The sequence below is a fragment of the Eumetopias jubatus genome, unplaced genomic scaffold (assembly GCF_037043125.1).
Source record: "Eumetopias jubatus isolate StellerSeaLion01/CBP00866 unplaced genomic scaffold, mEumJub1_p1.0 scaffold_8, whole genome shotgun sequence".
Lineage (NCBI taxonomy): Eukaryota > Metazoa > Chordata > Mammalia > Carnivora > Otariidae > Eumetopias > Eumetopias jubatus.
Genome location: NW_028274814.1, coordinates 16,775,841 through 16,789,479, shown reverse-complemented (window position 1 = coordinate 16,789,479; position 13,639 = coordinate 16,775,841). Strand labels below are relative to the sequence as shown.

Sequence of the window (13,639 nt, the reverse complement as noted above, 5' to 3'; positions counted from 1 at the left end):
GTAGGAGAAAAATATGGCAGCTGCTGTGTCACGTGAATGAGTTTAGCAAAATTCAGTGTCCCAGTTGTTTGGTTTTGTGACCCCAGATGATTAATCCTTTCCTCTCCTTTTTGTGGCATTTCTGGTTATGTTTGAAAACCCAATCCTTTCTGAACTTTTTCACCCAAACATTTGGTTCAGCTTGTTCCTTAAGGACTTGGAAATGAAAACTGGAGGTCATAGGCATTCCCCCCTAATTTATCCCTGCTTTTTAAAATTGGCGTTTCTTTTTTTTCACCCCCGATTTACTTCTAAAAAAAAAAAGTCAGTATCTTGCTAGAAATAGAGACCATTATATAGCTGAATATGTCATCATGATTTTTTCCCTTTTCTTCTTTAGCAGTAGTCCGATTATATAGTATTTTACAGGAGCATACATTCAATGAGAAAAGTTGATTTAACAGACTCAATTTATTCTTATAATGCCTCATGATGTTATGTGATCGTATTCTACCTATAGATTCTTATAACAGATTTAATGTCTGCTCTGTAATTACCTACTACAAATTGTAATCTTGGTGTTGACTTTTTATAATAAACACAAACATGAAAATGCTCCCAAAATCAAATTCTCTGAGGCACAGTTATGCTTCAAGGGTACGATAAAATTCATCCCCCTCCTTGCTACCACCCTCTCCTATATAGTTTTTATTGAAGCACTTTGTCATTCAGTCTGATATTTTGAAAAATATTAATTGAAACAACCTAGTGAAACCACTGTGTCCTCTTCTAAAATAATGTTGAGGGGACTTGTTGTTCTTTTAGCCTAGATTACACTAAGAGGATGCACACATACATATGTCTTCTCTCCTGAGTTGGAGATGTGCTACTAAGCACTGTTGTTTCTTTTTGAAAGTACTACCTATGTGGGCGCCTGGGTGGCTCAGTTGGTTGAGCGGCTGCTTTCGGCTCAGGTCATGATCCTGCAGTCCTGGGATGGAATCCCGCATCAGGCTCCCTGCTCAGCTCTGACCCTCCCCCCTCTCATGCTCTCTATCTCATTCTCTTTCTCAAATAAAATAAAATCTTTTTTAAAAAAAAGTACTACCTATGTAACTGATTGTCCTGCTTAAATTTAAATCTAAGAATCTTAAAGTCAAAGCTGTATCCTTCATTTAGTAAATATATAGACTCTCATTTCATGTGCTGTCCCATCTCACTGCATCTGGTTCTATTTTCCAGTTCTCAGAATTCCTTTCACCAACTTCCTATCTCATTTATTTTATTGTACTTCTCTCTGCAAGCTAAAAGATACAAAAAGAACAAAATAAGGTCTTATTGCAAAAAGAACAGAATAAAGTCTAAATTTTATAATTTATAATAATTCTCCTTAAAAAGGGTTTATTCAAACAAGCTAAAATTTGGACTGGAAATGAACAGAGACCAGGTGTAAAATAAAACTTGTTTAAGGCTTAGAGAAAAGAAAAAAAGACGATACATGTGAATTATATGGCACTGACGACTGCATAGGAAAACATGGTGCATCGGGAGCCCGGGGGCTTAGTCAGTCAAGCGTCTGCCTTCAGCTAGGGTTATGATCTCAGGGTCCTGGAATGGAGTCCCCCATCGGGCTCCCTGCTCAGCGGGGAGTCTGCTTCTTCCTCTGTTCCTCCCCGCCGGTCATGCTCGCTTGCTCTCTCCCTCTCTCTCAAAAATGAATAAATTAAAAAAACTTAAAAAAAAAAAAGGAAACAGTACATCAATCTAAAATCAGGAAGCAAAAAGGAAAAATCATCATTCTTTAATCTTTATCATGGGACAGAGAAAAAAATTAGTAGTACACTGGTTAGGACACAATTATTTCTTTAAAAAGATCTCTTCTTGGGGCGCCTGGGTGGCTCAGTCGGTCAAGTGTCTGCTTTCAGCTCAGGTCATGATCCCAGGGTCTTGGGATCGAGCCCCACGTCGGGCTCCCTGCTCCACGGGAAGTCTGCTTCTCCCTCTCCCCCTGCCTACTGCTCTACCTATCTGTGCTCTCTCTCCCTCTCTCTCTCGATGTCTCTGTCAAATAAATAAATAAAATCTTTAAAAAAAAAAATCTCTTCTTGGGGCATCTGGATGGCTCAGCCAGTTAAGCGTCTATCGTTGGCTCAGGTCATGATCTCGGGGTCTTGAGATTGATTTCCATATTGAGCTCCTTACTCAGTGGGGAGCCTGCTTCTCCCCCTGCCTGCCACTCCCCCTGCTCATGCTCTCTCTCTCTCTCTCTCAAATAAATAAAATCTTAAAAAAAAGATTTCTTCTTGACAGGAATATGTTTGATGAACTTTAAAAATAGATGAATAAAAGTGGAAACCCAGCTATACTTTATTTTTATTAAGATTTTATAATATATTTTCCTTTCATCTGAAAGATTAGCCCACTTAGAAAGGCTGAGGCATACTAACAAAGTCTTAAGACTAGAAACATTTGGAAAATCCAAATCAGAGTTTTAAATGACAGAGGTGGAAACAGGGAGAGTGGAATTGAGATTTACTTCTCTGGGACACCCCAGATTCACCATTAATCAGGCTAAGCAAAATTTAATGTAATGGGCATGACTCCCAGAATAAATGAATTCTATCTCCACCACTGAAATGACTGTATTTCATAATTTAGATGTATCCTTTAAAAAAAAAATGTCACGTATACTTTTATGGTTAGGAAACATTTTTCCCCAGCAGTAACAAATCAAATACTTCATAGCCTGAAAATTTATTTCAAGATCCTTATACTTATACATGGATGTTTCATACCTCTCATTTTTCAAAGATACATGAGATATGAGGAACTCAGACCTTTACTTTTCAAATATTGTAAAATGAGTTATTTGTACTCATTTTCTCCAATCATATGACTTTTTCAGTTTCTAAGTAATATAAAGAGATAGAAGGGTCACACCTATTCTTTTCCTCTCATCTTTAGCGAAGCCCCCAAGCTATTCATCTGGGCACTTAATCCACTGAAAAAAGAATGGGAAGAGACAGAGGGCAAAAGTAGGCTCCTGGGCCACTTAAAGTCTTGGGCTAAGTGGAACAGAAAGCTAAATACAAATGTGGCTCCGTGATAAAAACAGTAAAAATGATTATCTTTTCTCTGTGGGAACTGATGAAGTATATTGGTGGGAGTGGGCATGAGGGAACAGAACAGAAAGCAGGTTAGTGGATTTTGTTCCATCATAAATTCTTTGACAGAATAACATTAAGTTATTCTTTCCATAAATATTCAGTTGATTCCTACTGCATTAGGTACTGTGATAGAGAGAAGAGTAACCAGACATGGTCTTTATCCTCCAGGAGACTTGTGGTCTAGTAGGGGAAGAGTCTCAGTTGCCCTATCTATAAAACAGGCATGAGCAAGATGATTGCAAAGGTCCTTGCTACCTCTAAATTAGTAAGTTGATATTAAAAAATAAAAAAGTACTACAGTGATTATTATTACTATTTTGATACTTATTATTTTTCTTTATCCCAATATCCCTTCATTGAACCCAGGCTTCGAGGTCTGGAGAAAGTAGCAGAAAGTTTAAAAGAAAGATACAGTTGACAAAAGGAGGAAAGAATAAGAAAAGAAGGTAAAGAGAATAACATTCAACTATTACCAGGCATCTACTTGTGGTAGGCATTGTATAAACATATAATTTCATTCAAAGAGACAGAAGTCCACTAGCTGCCACCCTCCAAAAGAAGTTCTAGAGGTAGGAACTGATCAACTTTGTAAGTCCAAGACCTAACACAGTGTTTTAGTACACCGTGTCTGTTCTAAAATTATTGGATACATTTAAATAATTATAAAACATGATAAATAGCATCAACATTCTATCATTCTGCCATCTTAAGAAACGAGTCATCACTTTGTAGAGCATCATTTTCCTTCATGTACTTAACTCAGAACAAACATTTCTTGTATTTTAGAATATTCTTCAACATTTAGAAGCAATATATACAAATCATTTCATTAGTGGAAGCATGAGAACAGATTCCTACAAACACAAACACACACGAACAGCAATATTTTTTGGTAAGAAAATTATCATGTTTATCCCTTCAAATCACCTTGGTAGGTGCATTATGATTACCTCAATTTCACAGAGTACAGTTCTCCATACTTTTTAGCATACAGGCTTTTACAGTAGCATTTTATAACACAGTCCACTTAGAATCATCACACATTGCCGTCTCAAATTGTTTTCCTCTCACTTTTAAAATTTGTACTAAAATTTTGAGCTCATTTTGCTCTGAGCATTTTCTAAGCCTATTTTTAAATATGAGAAAAAATTGTGACAGCTTGTTCCCCTGATAGTAGTGGGGATGAAGGTGTTTGGTGGATTAGACTAAGAAGCCTGACCAGTTTCTCAGACACACAAAATGACATACTATCAACTTAGAGAAAAACACGTCTGTTGTTAACAAAAAGAAATTAAACAACCCACTGATAACCAAAAACAGCAATTAATTTGGTAAATAAAATTAATAGGACACTCCCAATAAAACTAATTATAAAAGTGGATTACAATTACTAATTAATAAACTTATGATGTATGTAAACAGATGTTCATTTTGGAGTATAGACTTCTCAATAGAAACAACTCAGGCACTGTCTATCATTCTTTCCTGTAATCTTCCTGATAGCCATTCTTCAACAGTGATACTTTATGCTCATTGTCACCTTTTCTTTCGACCTAAATAAAGGTTTATTCACTTATCTAGTCTAAAGATGGTCACATTAAGTGACAATCAGACTCTACCCTAAAACTAACCAAACACTGACATATAAATTTTCCTTATACACTATCATTACAATTCAGGGTTTTGGTTTTTTTTGTTTTTTTGTAATTTTTGTTTGTTTTAAAAGATTTTATTTATTTTAGAGACAGAGAGAGAGAGAGAGAGAGAGAGAGAGCAAGCACACATTGCAGGGAGAGGCAGAGGGAGAGAGAACCCCAAGCAGACTCCACACTGAGCATGGAGCCTGACTCAGGGCTTGATCCCAGGACCCTGAGATCATGACCTGAGCCAAAACCAAGAGTTCAATGCACCGCACAATTTAGTTTTATATTAGTAAAGGTTTTAGCCCCAAGAAGCTACAGATAAATGTGTTTATCAATAAGAAAACTTAACCAGAGCAATCAGACAAAATAAACAAACATAGGAGTGCATGTACCTTTATGAATTAGTGTTTTTGTTCTTTTTATTATTTTTTAAAGATTTTTATTGATTTGAGAGAGAGAGATACAGTGAGAGAGGGAACACAAGCAGGGGGAGTGGGAGAGGGAGAAGCAGGCTTCCCACTGAGCAGGGAGCCCCGTGCGGGGCTTGATCCCAGGACCCTGGGATCATGACCCGAGCTGAAGGCAGATGCTTAAAGACTGAGCTACCCAGGCATCCTGAATTAGTGTTTTTGTTTTCTTTGGGTAAATACCCAGTGGTGCAATTACTGGATCATATAGTAATTCTATTTTTTCAGTTTTTTTTTTTTTTCAGGAATATCCATACTGTTTTTCCACAGTGGCTATACCAATCTTCATTCCCATCAACAGTGCACAAAGGTTCCTTTTTCTCCACAACCTCACCAACACTTGCTAATTCTTGTGTTTTTTATTTTAGCCATTTTAAAGTAATATTTCATTATGGTTTTAATTTGCATTTCACTGATCATGTGATAGAGACCTGAAACCATAAAAGTCCTAGAAGAAAATAAAGGCAGTAATTTCTTTGACATCAGCCATAGAAACATTTTTTTTCTAGATATGTCTTCTCTGGCAAGGGAAACAAAAACAAAATTAAGCTTACTGGCACTACACCAAAATAAAAAGCTTTTGCACAGTGAAGGAAGCCATCAACAAAACAAAAAAGCACTTACTGAATGGGAGAAGATATTTGCAAATGATATAATCTGACAAGGGGTTAATATCCAAAATATATAAAGTTATACAACTCAGCATCAAAAAAACAATCCAATTAAAAAAATGGGCAAAGGACATGAATAGATATTTTTCCAAAGAAGCCATGAAGATGACCAACAGACATGTGAAAAGATAACAATGAATTCTTAGATATGACACCAAAAGCCCAAGAAACAAAACAAAACAAAAAGATAAACTGGAACTTCATCAAAAATGTTCATGTATCAAAGGATATTATCAAAGGGACAAAGGATATTATCAAAGGACAACCTACAGAATAGAAAAAAAATATGTGAAATCATACATCTGATTAGAGTTTAATATCCAGAATATATTAAAAAAACTCCTACAACTCAACAACAAAAGAACAACCCAATTAAAAGCAGCAGACTTTTACAGACATTTCTTCAATAAAGATATACAAATGGCAAATAAGCACATGAAAAGATATATAAATGAATAGGAACTCAGATACTTATATGTCAACATTCTAACATCATTCACAATACCCAAAAGGTGAAAACAACTGGGGTCTATCATCAGATGAATGAGTAAACAAAGTGTAACATATGCACACAATGGAGTATTATTCAGTCATAAAAATTACTGAAGTTCTTATACATGCTGCAATATGGGTGAACCTTGAAAACATTATACTTAGTGGAATAAGCCAGACACAAAAAGATATATACTGTACGATTCTACTTATGTGAAGTACCTAGAATAGGCAAATTCATAGAGACAGAAGGTAAATCAGAGGTTACCCCAGGCTGGAGAAAGAGGAGAATGGGAAACTATGGTTTAATGGCTACTGAGTTGCTGTTTCTGGTGATGAAAACATTTTGTAAATAGAGGTGATGATTGCATAACACTGTGAAAATACTGAAAGCCACTGAATTATACACTGAAAAGTGGTTAAAATGTCAAATTTTATGTTATACCTATTCACCATTTATAAAAATAATAAAATTAATATTACTAAAGATTGAATCATGTTTAAATGAGTAAATTTATATGGTATGGAATAACTGAATAAAGCTGTTAAAATAGACATATAATAAACATTTACCTTAAAGTCATGTTTACTGGATGTAACACAGATGAGTTTTTGTTTTATTCTTTGTTTTTCTTCATTGCCCATTTATAGTAATTTCAGGTACGTATTACAAACACGTTTTTAATCAACACTAAAACAGTTGTTAGTTAATAAGCCATGAAGTGAATTTCTTTAGAGTTATACATATGCTCACTAAATTTAAATTGGAAATTCCCATCAGAATTATCCAGTTCTGTACTGACATCTCTCTCTTCAGCCCATTCAAAATGCCACCCTATACAGTTACTGTACATACTGGATATAGCAGGAGCTTAATAATAATTTAAGTGAATGCATGATTAAGTTATGGATGGAAAACTCATGTGATCCATGCTGCTTTTTCCTCTCTACTCCATACTTCCAAGTCAATTCCTTGCTGATTCCTGGAGGTGGTGAGATTCTTTGAAACCTCAACTCTTTTAGAGACGTCTGCCTATTGACAAATAGTGTAAGTTAAACATAGCATTTTTTAGCCTAATACAGGTTTATCATTATACATTACAGTGTTAGAACTGGCAGAAAACTTCACAGAGATTTTGTTTTCCTCATAGAAGGATCCATCATTTTCAGGAAAACTTTATGTCTGAGTATCAAACTTACATATAATTGATGCATATGGAAAATTATATCATAGTACTTGAAATAGTAAATGTATGGAGTTGACACTAGAAATTTACTTAAGTATCTATTGATGGTGGGTGATATTTTACAGTATAAACAGGAACTACATTAAAAATTAAGCCTAACAATTCAGAGGTTTCTAATATTTGGGGACACACCTTTGATGGGAAAAATAATAGTAGTTTGTGACTGCTAATAAACGTAATTTAAAGGAGGACGAATTTACCATCGCTTACATTCTTCCACTCATACTGTGATGCTTTCCTCTTTTACTACAACTTCACATTCTTACCTTAAGTGTCACCCTTCCTTCTTTGTGGTCACCCGATCCCCAAAGTCTACCACCTATAGGTCTTTTTTTTTTTTCATTCTAATAGAAAATGATTTAAGACTTAAAAATCCTCTCAGAAGAAAAGTAGCTCCAATAGCTGAATTTAACAGAGCTGGAAAACTGATCAGTTGACCTGCCTTCTGCCGGCCAGTCTTGGTCTAGGTCATCTGGGGTCCCAGCTCCAAAGCCAAAAATAATTGCCTCACATCAAGACCTTTTGTATTGCTTGTATCTCACTTCTGTCCAGTTGCCTGTCAAGCCCATCCCTTCAGTTCCTGGCTGCCTTCCTTGCCTGGCCTTTGCACCGTATGCCCTACCTAGCCCCACAGTTCAGATTTCCTCTTGCTTCCTGATTTCATGCCTGACTTCAGCTGAGATTAATTTTTCTGAGCTGTGTCTGCATCCGTCTGATCTTTATCTAGTTCCTAACTTCCATTTTGTCTTGTTACTCCCTACCTCAATGTTCAGTCTCTCCTGTGCCAGCCTTTGTTTTGGCATTGTGACACATTTTGAGGTTTCCCTTCAACTCCCTATGCTGTCTCAACTCTAAAAGCAACCCTGCCTAGGCCTGCACCTAACTGTATCATTTACTGAGCTCACCACTCTGACAACTTTACACTGACTAGTCTTGGAGGAAGGGAAGGCAAAGGATCAAATATCACTTATTCAACCTAACTGTAGCAAATCATAAGGACTCACTATAGTTAAGGAATTAACAGATACTTGTTGCCTCATCATTTGAGTGCATCTATGATTTTTTTTCAAATAATAACACACAAATATAGCTGCTATATATATATATCCCCATGCATTGATACCCAAAATGTAGACTCAGTGAGGGTGAACTGGGTAGGCTATTAAATATATAAGCCAATTGTATAGAAATAGTGGAGATTAGGAAGCTTTGAGGACTGAATCCACAGGAAGAACATACTGCCAGCCAAACACAATTACCCAGATGAGGCTGTTGGACTCACTATGTGTTTTGGTAGATGACAATAAGAGGTCATTAACGGACGATTTCTTTTCAAAAAACAAATCAGAGTTTCCTCTTTACTGCCTTTTCCCTTAGAATTTAAGGGTATATTATTGATAGACTTATTGTCATTATACCCCAATTTGGCAAAAATATTCATGCATTATATATTTTTTTCCTCCTAGCTGCCCTCAAGACACTGGCAATCATCCTACAATTGGTCTTTCCACTCTCCATTATGCTTGTGTGTGTGTATATATTTGTGTGTGCATATATGGGATTATTCTGTAGATTTTTAATGAGGTGTATTTAGTTATCTTGTTATATTTTTTGTTCCTGTGATGGGCATTTTTTATTCTCAACAGTTGTGACCAACTATTCCAGGGTTTGTTGTCTTCTAATAAGTCCGTAGACTCTTAAGTAATTAAGTAAAGCACAAAAAGAAAATGATCACTTAGGAGTTCAGTTAATCAGACTATATTAGCAGATCTAGACCAACATGGGAGATTATCAAGGACACCTCTCTTCATGATTCATTTAAAGGAAACACTAACATTAAGAACTCTTCAAAACACATTTAAATTTGCTATTTAAAATGTTAAAGAATGACTCATTGCTACATATCTTTATGACAAACACTGTCATGAAAAACAGTCCTCAGGATTTGGTGGTTTGGCACTTCTGAAGTCTAAGGTAGCCTTTCCAGATAGCCAGTTCTTTATAATGTTGTACCCTTTGTATCACCTGAGTAATATTTTAAGAAATCAATTTTAAGACCAATTTATGCCACTTTTTATTTGCCTGTGTTTATTTGGATCTAAATATTCAGAGTTCAAATTACATTTACTTTCAAGAATGTGGTTGCCTTGGTGTCCTGCAAAAAAAAATAGTAACTTTACTTATGGTAATACATTCATAAAGGAAAGTATGCTGGCTAGACAATGTGTCTCTCAAAGATGTCTACCAGAAAATAACCTGGAAATGTACTGTGCTACATTTCAATACTTACTCTTTTTTTTATGGTCCTGTGTGCTTTAAGGAAAACTAAAGGAAGTGTTAACTGTGCATTTGTTAATCCGGTTTATGGGAACTGGAGTGACCCAGAGAAAACAGAGGTAAGTGGTAATGGTGAACTGTACTGTTTCAGAAGCAGAAACATACACACACACAGTGTGATTTGGACATGTTTCCATATCATGGCTAAGAGGAATGTTTTAACAGAGTTACTTTATTGGGAATGGGAAGGAGTTTTAGTTCTTCTAGATGTGCAATGAGAATTTTCCATTCCAGGGCACATTCAATCTGTTTGTAAAGTTAGTTCACTGTTAAGTGGCTTTGTGGTCACTGTTCATACTCAACAGGAGCTGACAAATTTGGAAAATATCAGTTTAACCCACAGTATTAGTCAGCTACCCATAGTAACTCTTTATTGACTGTTCTTTGTATTCTATTCCCAAAGACAAAAGGGAGGACAGCATTCCGTGCTGTACTTTCAATTTAGGTGTGAGCAGTAAAGGGCTATTACCTGATAATTTAGAATACCAAAGGAGAAATTAAAGTGTATTCATCTTTCTTGGGACCTTTTAGAGCTATTCCTTATCAGTGCACTAAGTAGACTAGAGAGAAAATGAAGTAAAATCTTTCTCATCTCTTTCTTAAGTAGATAATATGAGCATTCACTTAGATATAAAATAGGATTAGCCATGACGCATCACTTCTTGTCTTCGAAAACCTCCTTACATCTGATTTTAGAAATATTTTATCAGATTCATTCTTGTCAAAGTGAGTATATAGAAAGCTAAAGTGTTCATTTCTCCTCTATTATTTTTAAATGAGAATAGGCCACAAACAGTTGTTACCATTATTTAAATGAGTAATAAGTTGCCAGATTCGATGATTTCTAGTAGTTTTGGAACCTTGGTTGATATGGCTGAAGTCTAACACTTGACTTTTTAATTTGTGTTTTGTTCAATAATGATGTCATATATACTTTTAGTATTATTTTGGTAGGAATGAAAACAAGGAATATTTCCCAGAGCACAAAGAAAATTATTTGGATGATCTGTCAAGTCAATCAAGACACAGAGTAAAACTTAAAATGTAGCCGCCACCCCCCCCGCCCTGCTTCAAATGGATAGTAAATAAATAAATGCATATTTAGGAAGCCTAAGGTATCTTTTTGGCAAAGTAGGTAGGTGTAATACAAACCTACTTTCATTTTAGGAAAGGAAAGAAAATTTAATCTTTTTAAAAAAATCTTCAGTTTAACATTTAGGATCCAAAAGATACAAATGATATAAGGAAATCAAATGTAGTGTTTTATATTTGGCATTTTTTATATTAATATCTTATAAACTTGTAATAATTAAAAAGCTGCTAGGAAGGTACTGTGCATCTTTTACTTTCTACTGAGAAATGGCCTCTCTGGCACACGGGTGGGGGTTCATATCAAAGACCCACCTTTCAAGGTGCTTTCAAAACTCTACTATGTTTGCATATGGCAGTGCAATCGATGACTCTAGAGAAACTTGGAAGCAATTTCCTTTTTTCTATCCAAATAAAAAAAAATAATTCCTCTTTCACATGTTTTTCCTTCCATTAAGAAAGGAGTTTCAAGAATTTCTTCTCTAAGAAATTCTGCCACAGTTCTTAAACTTCATTGCTGCTTTGATTTGTTGTTTCAAAAAACAATGACTTTGTATTAAACTACGTATACCTTTCCTGACTTTGTAACAGAGAAATAGACTTCCCCAAAATACTCTTCCAAAACCTCTTAGAGAAAATTCTCAAATTCTAATATAGAAATTGTAAGAATAGTATAATGAACTGCCATGTATCCATCTCCTAACTTTAATCATTATCAACCCCTGGTCATTCTTGTTTCACCTCTACACCACCCATTCCCACTATACACCAGAATGGTGGTGTTGGTTTATTTTTGTTTTTTTAAGACTGTTTTGTTTAGAGCTGTTTTAGGTTCATAGCAAAATTGAGCAGAAGGCACAGACAGTTCTCATATATCCGCCCCCCCGCCCAGAAACACATGGTCTCTCCCATTATCAACATCCTACACCAGAATGGTACATGAGTTACACTGACAAACCTGTATCTACCCATCATCCAGAGTCCATAGTTTACATTAGGGTTCACTCTTGGTGTCAACCAGGGTATTTTTAAACAAACAAATCCCAGATATCATTAAATTTCACCTGTGAAGACTTAAGTTATAACATTAAGGGATAAAGACTTTAAAAAAATATAACCACAGTATCATACCTAAACATTTAATAATTCCTTGATGCCATTAAATAGTCAATCAGTGTTCAACCTACCCCAACTGTCTCATAAATAAATAGGGGGGGGTTATATTTGTTGTTGTTGCTATATTTTTTAAATCAGGATGGATATAAGGTATTTCATCCAAATTGATAGACAAGTCTCCTAAGACTCTTTTAATCTCTAGGCTCCATTTTCTCACTCATGTTTTCTTTCACTTTCTTTGTTGAAGAAATCAGTGTTTGTACTATTAGAACTTTCCACATTTTAGGTTTTCTAATATACTCTGTAAAATATAACTCTCTCAACTAAAAGTCAGGTTTGTTTTGTAATTTTTTTTTGTTTTGTTTAACTCAACTATGATCAATACTGCAGACTTACAGAAATCAGCACCGCAGAAAGAGGTAGTCCAGATTCTGCCACTGAACTTCCCCATCCCACCAGAGGTGAGGCTAAGGCAGTGACTCCTATGCCCCAAAGGCCTTGGATACAGATCAACCTTAGGTCTGTCAGCAGTGTAGGCAGTGTGGACTGTAGGTACTAGGGGGAGAGTCAGGAATGTTCTAGTTATTACTGCAGTGGAAATCCATTAAAAACTCATTGTATTCTGCATGATCTGTAAAGAAGTCTGTTACTTTAATGCCTAAAATCCTAACCTCTTCAATGTGTTTTTCTTTAGAGTTCTGTATACTCCTTCTCAAATCCATTATATGGCACAACATCAGGATGCCTGGAGACCATAACTAATCATCTGAAATAGTACCATCCAAATCAAGTATGATCTAGGATATGTAGTTTGTAAAATCCTACTCTGAAACCTGACAGAAACTCATCTTATGCAATAGTAAAAATAGAAGGGATTCAGAATACTAGTGTAATTATTATGTTTACAAATAAATTTTCTTACTGAATATATTAAATGTTTTCATGGAATCTGAACCAGAACCTTATATTCTTTGTATGTCTGAATATTTTAATAAAATGTTCTACTTGAATTTCTTTTCTTTGGATTTTTATCATGGTCATTTTTTTAAATTACAAATCAAATTGCAATTTATAGCCTGCATATAAATAAGTGCTAAAATGCTTATTTAAATGAGATAGAGCTTAAAAACAAGAATAAGTTAGTATACCAATTAGCAGGAATGGACAAATCATACCAATCCTAATACACATAATCATGAGTAAAATTTATTTATGCATCTTGAAAAAAATGTGAAATTGTCAGCCTAAACTTGCTTTTATTCAAATAATTATTTAACACATATCTTCATATTGATATAAAAATAATACTGAAATACATGAGTTAAAAAGCTTTGGACTTCAATAAACTGAAAAATCCCTATACCAATTGTTTAAATAATGTGGCAATTATAATCCCTAAAATCAGGAAATTGGAAGATAGAGAACTTCTTT

At 35.1% G+C, this 13,639-nt stretch overlaps 1 protein-coding gene across 4 annotated transcripts in view; it reads left to right on the top strand.

Annotated features, from left to right (window-relative positions):
- MALRD1 (MAM and LDL receptor class A domain containing 1) overlaps positions 1 to 12,983 on the top strand; it is an 835,513-nt gene extending 822,530 nt beyond the window's left edge. For all 4 annotated transcript variants that reach the window (XM_088025530.1, XM_088025529.1, XM_028114131.2 and 1 more), the window contains 2 exons: positions 9,987 to 10,062; positions 12,903 to 12,983. In XM_088025530.1, the coding sequence (XP_087881656.1) occupies positions 9,987 to 10,062; positions 12,903 to 12,983 (157 nt within the window). The remainder of the gene's footprint in view (positions 1 to 9,986; positions 10,063 to 12,902) is intronic.
- Positions 12,984 to 13,639: the final 656 nt, after the last annotated feature.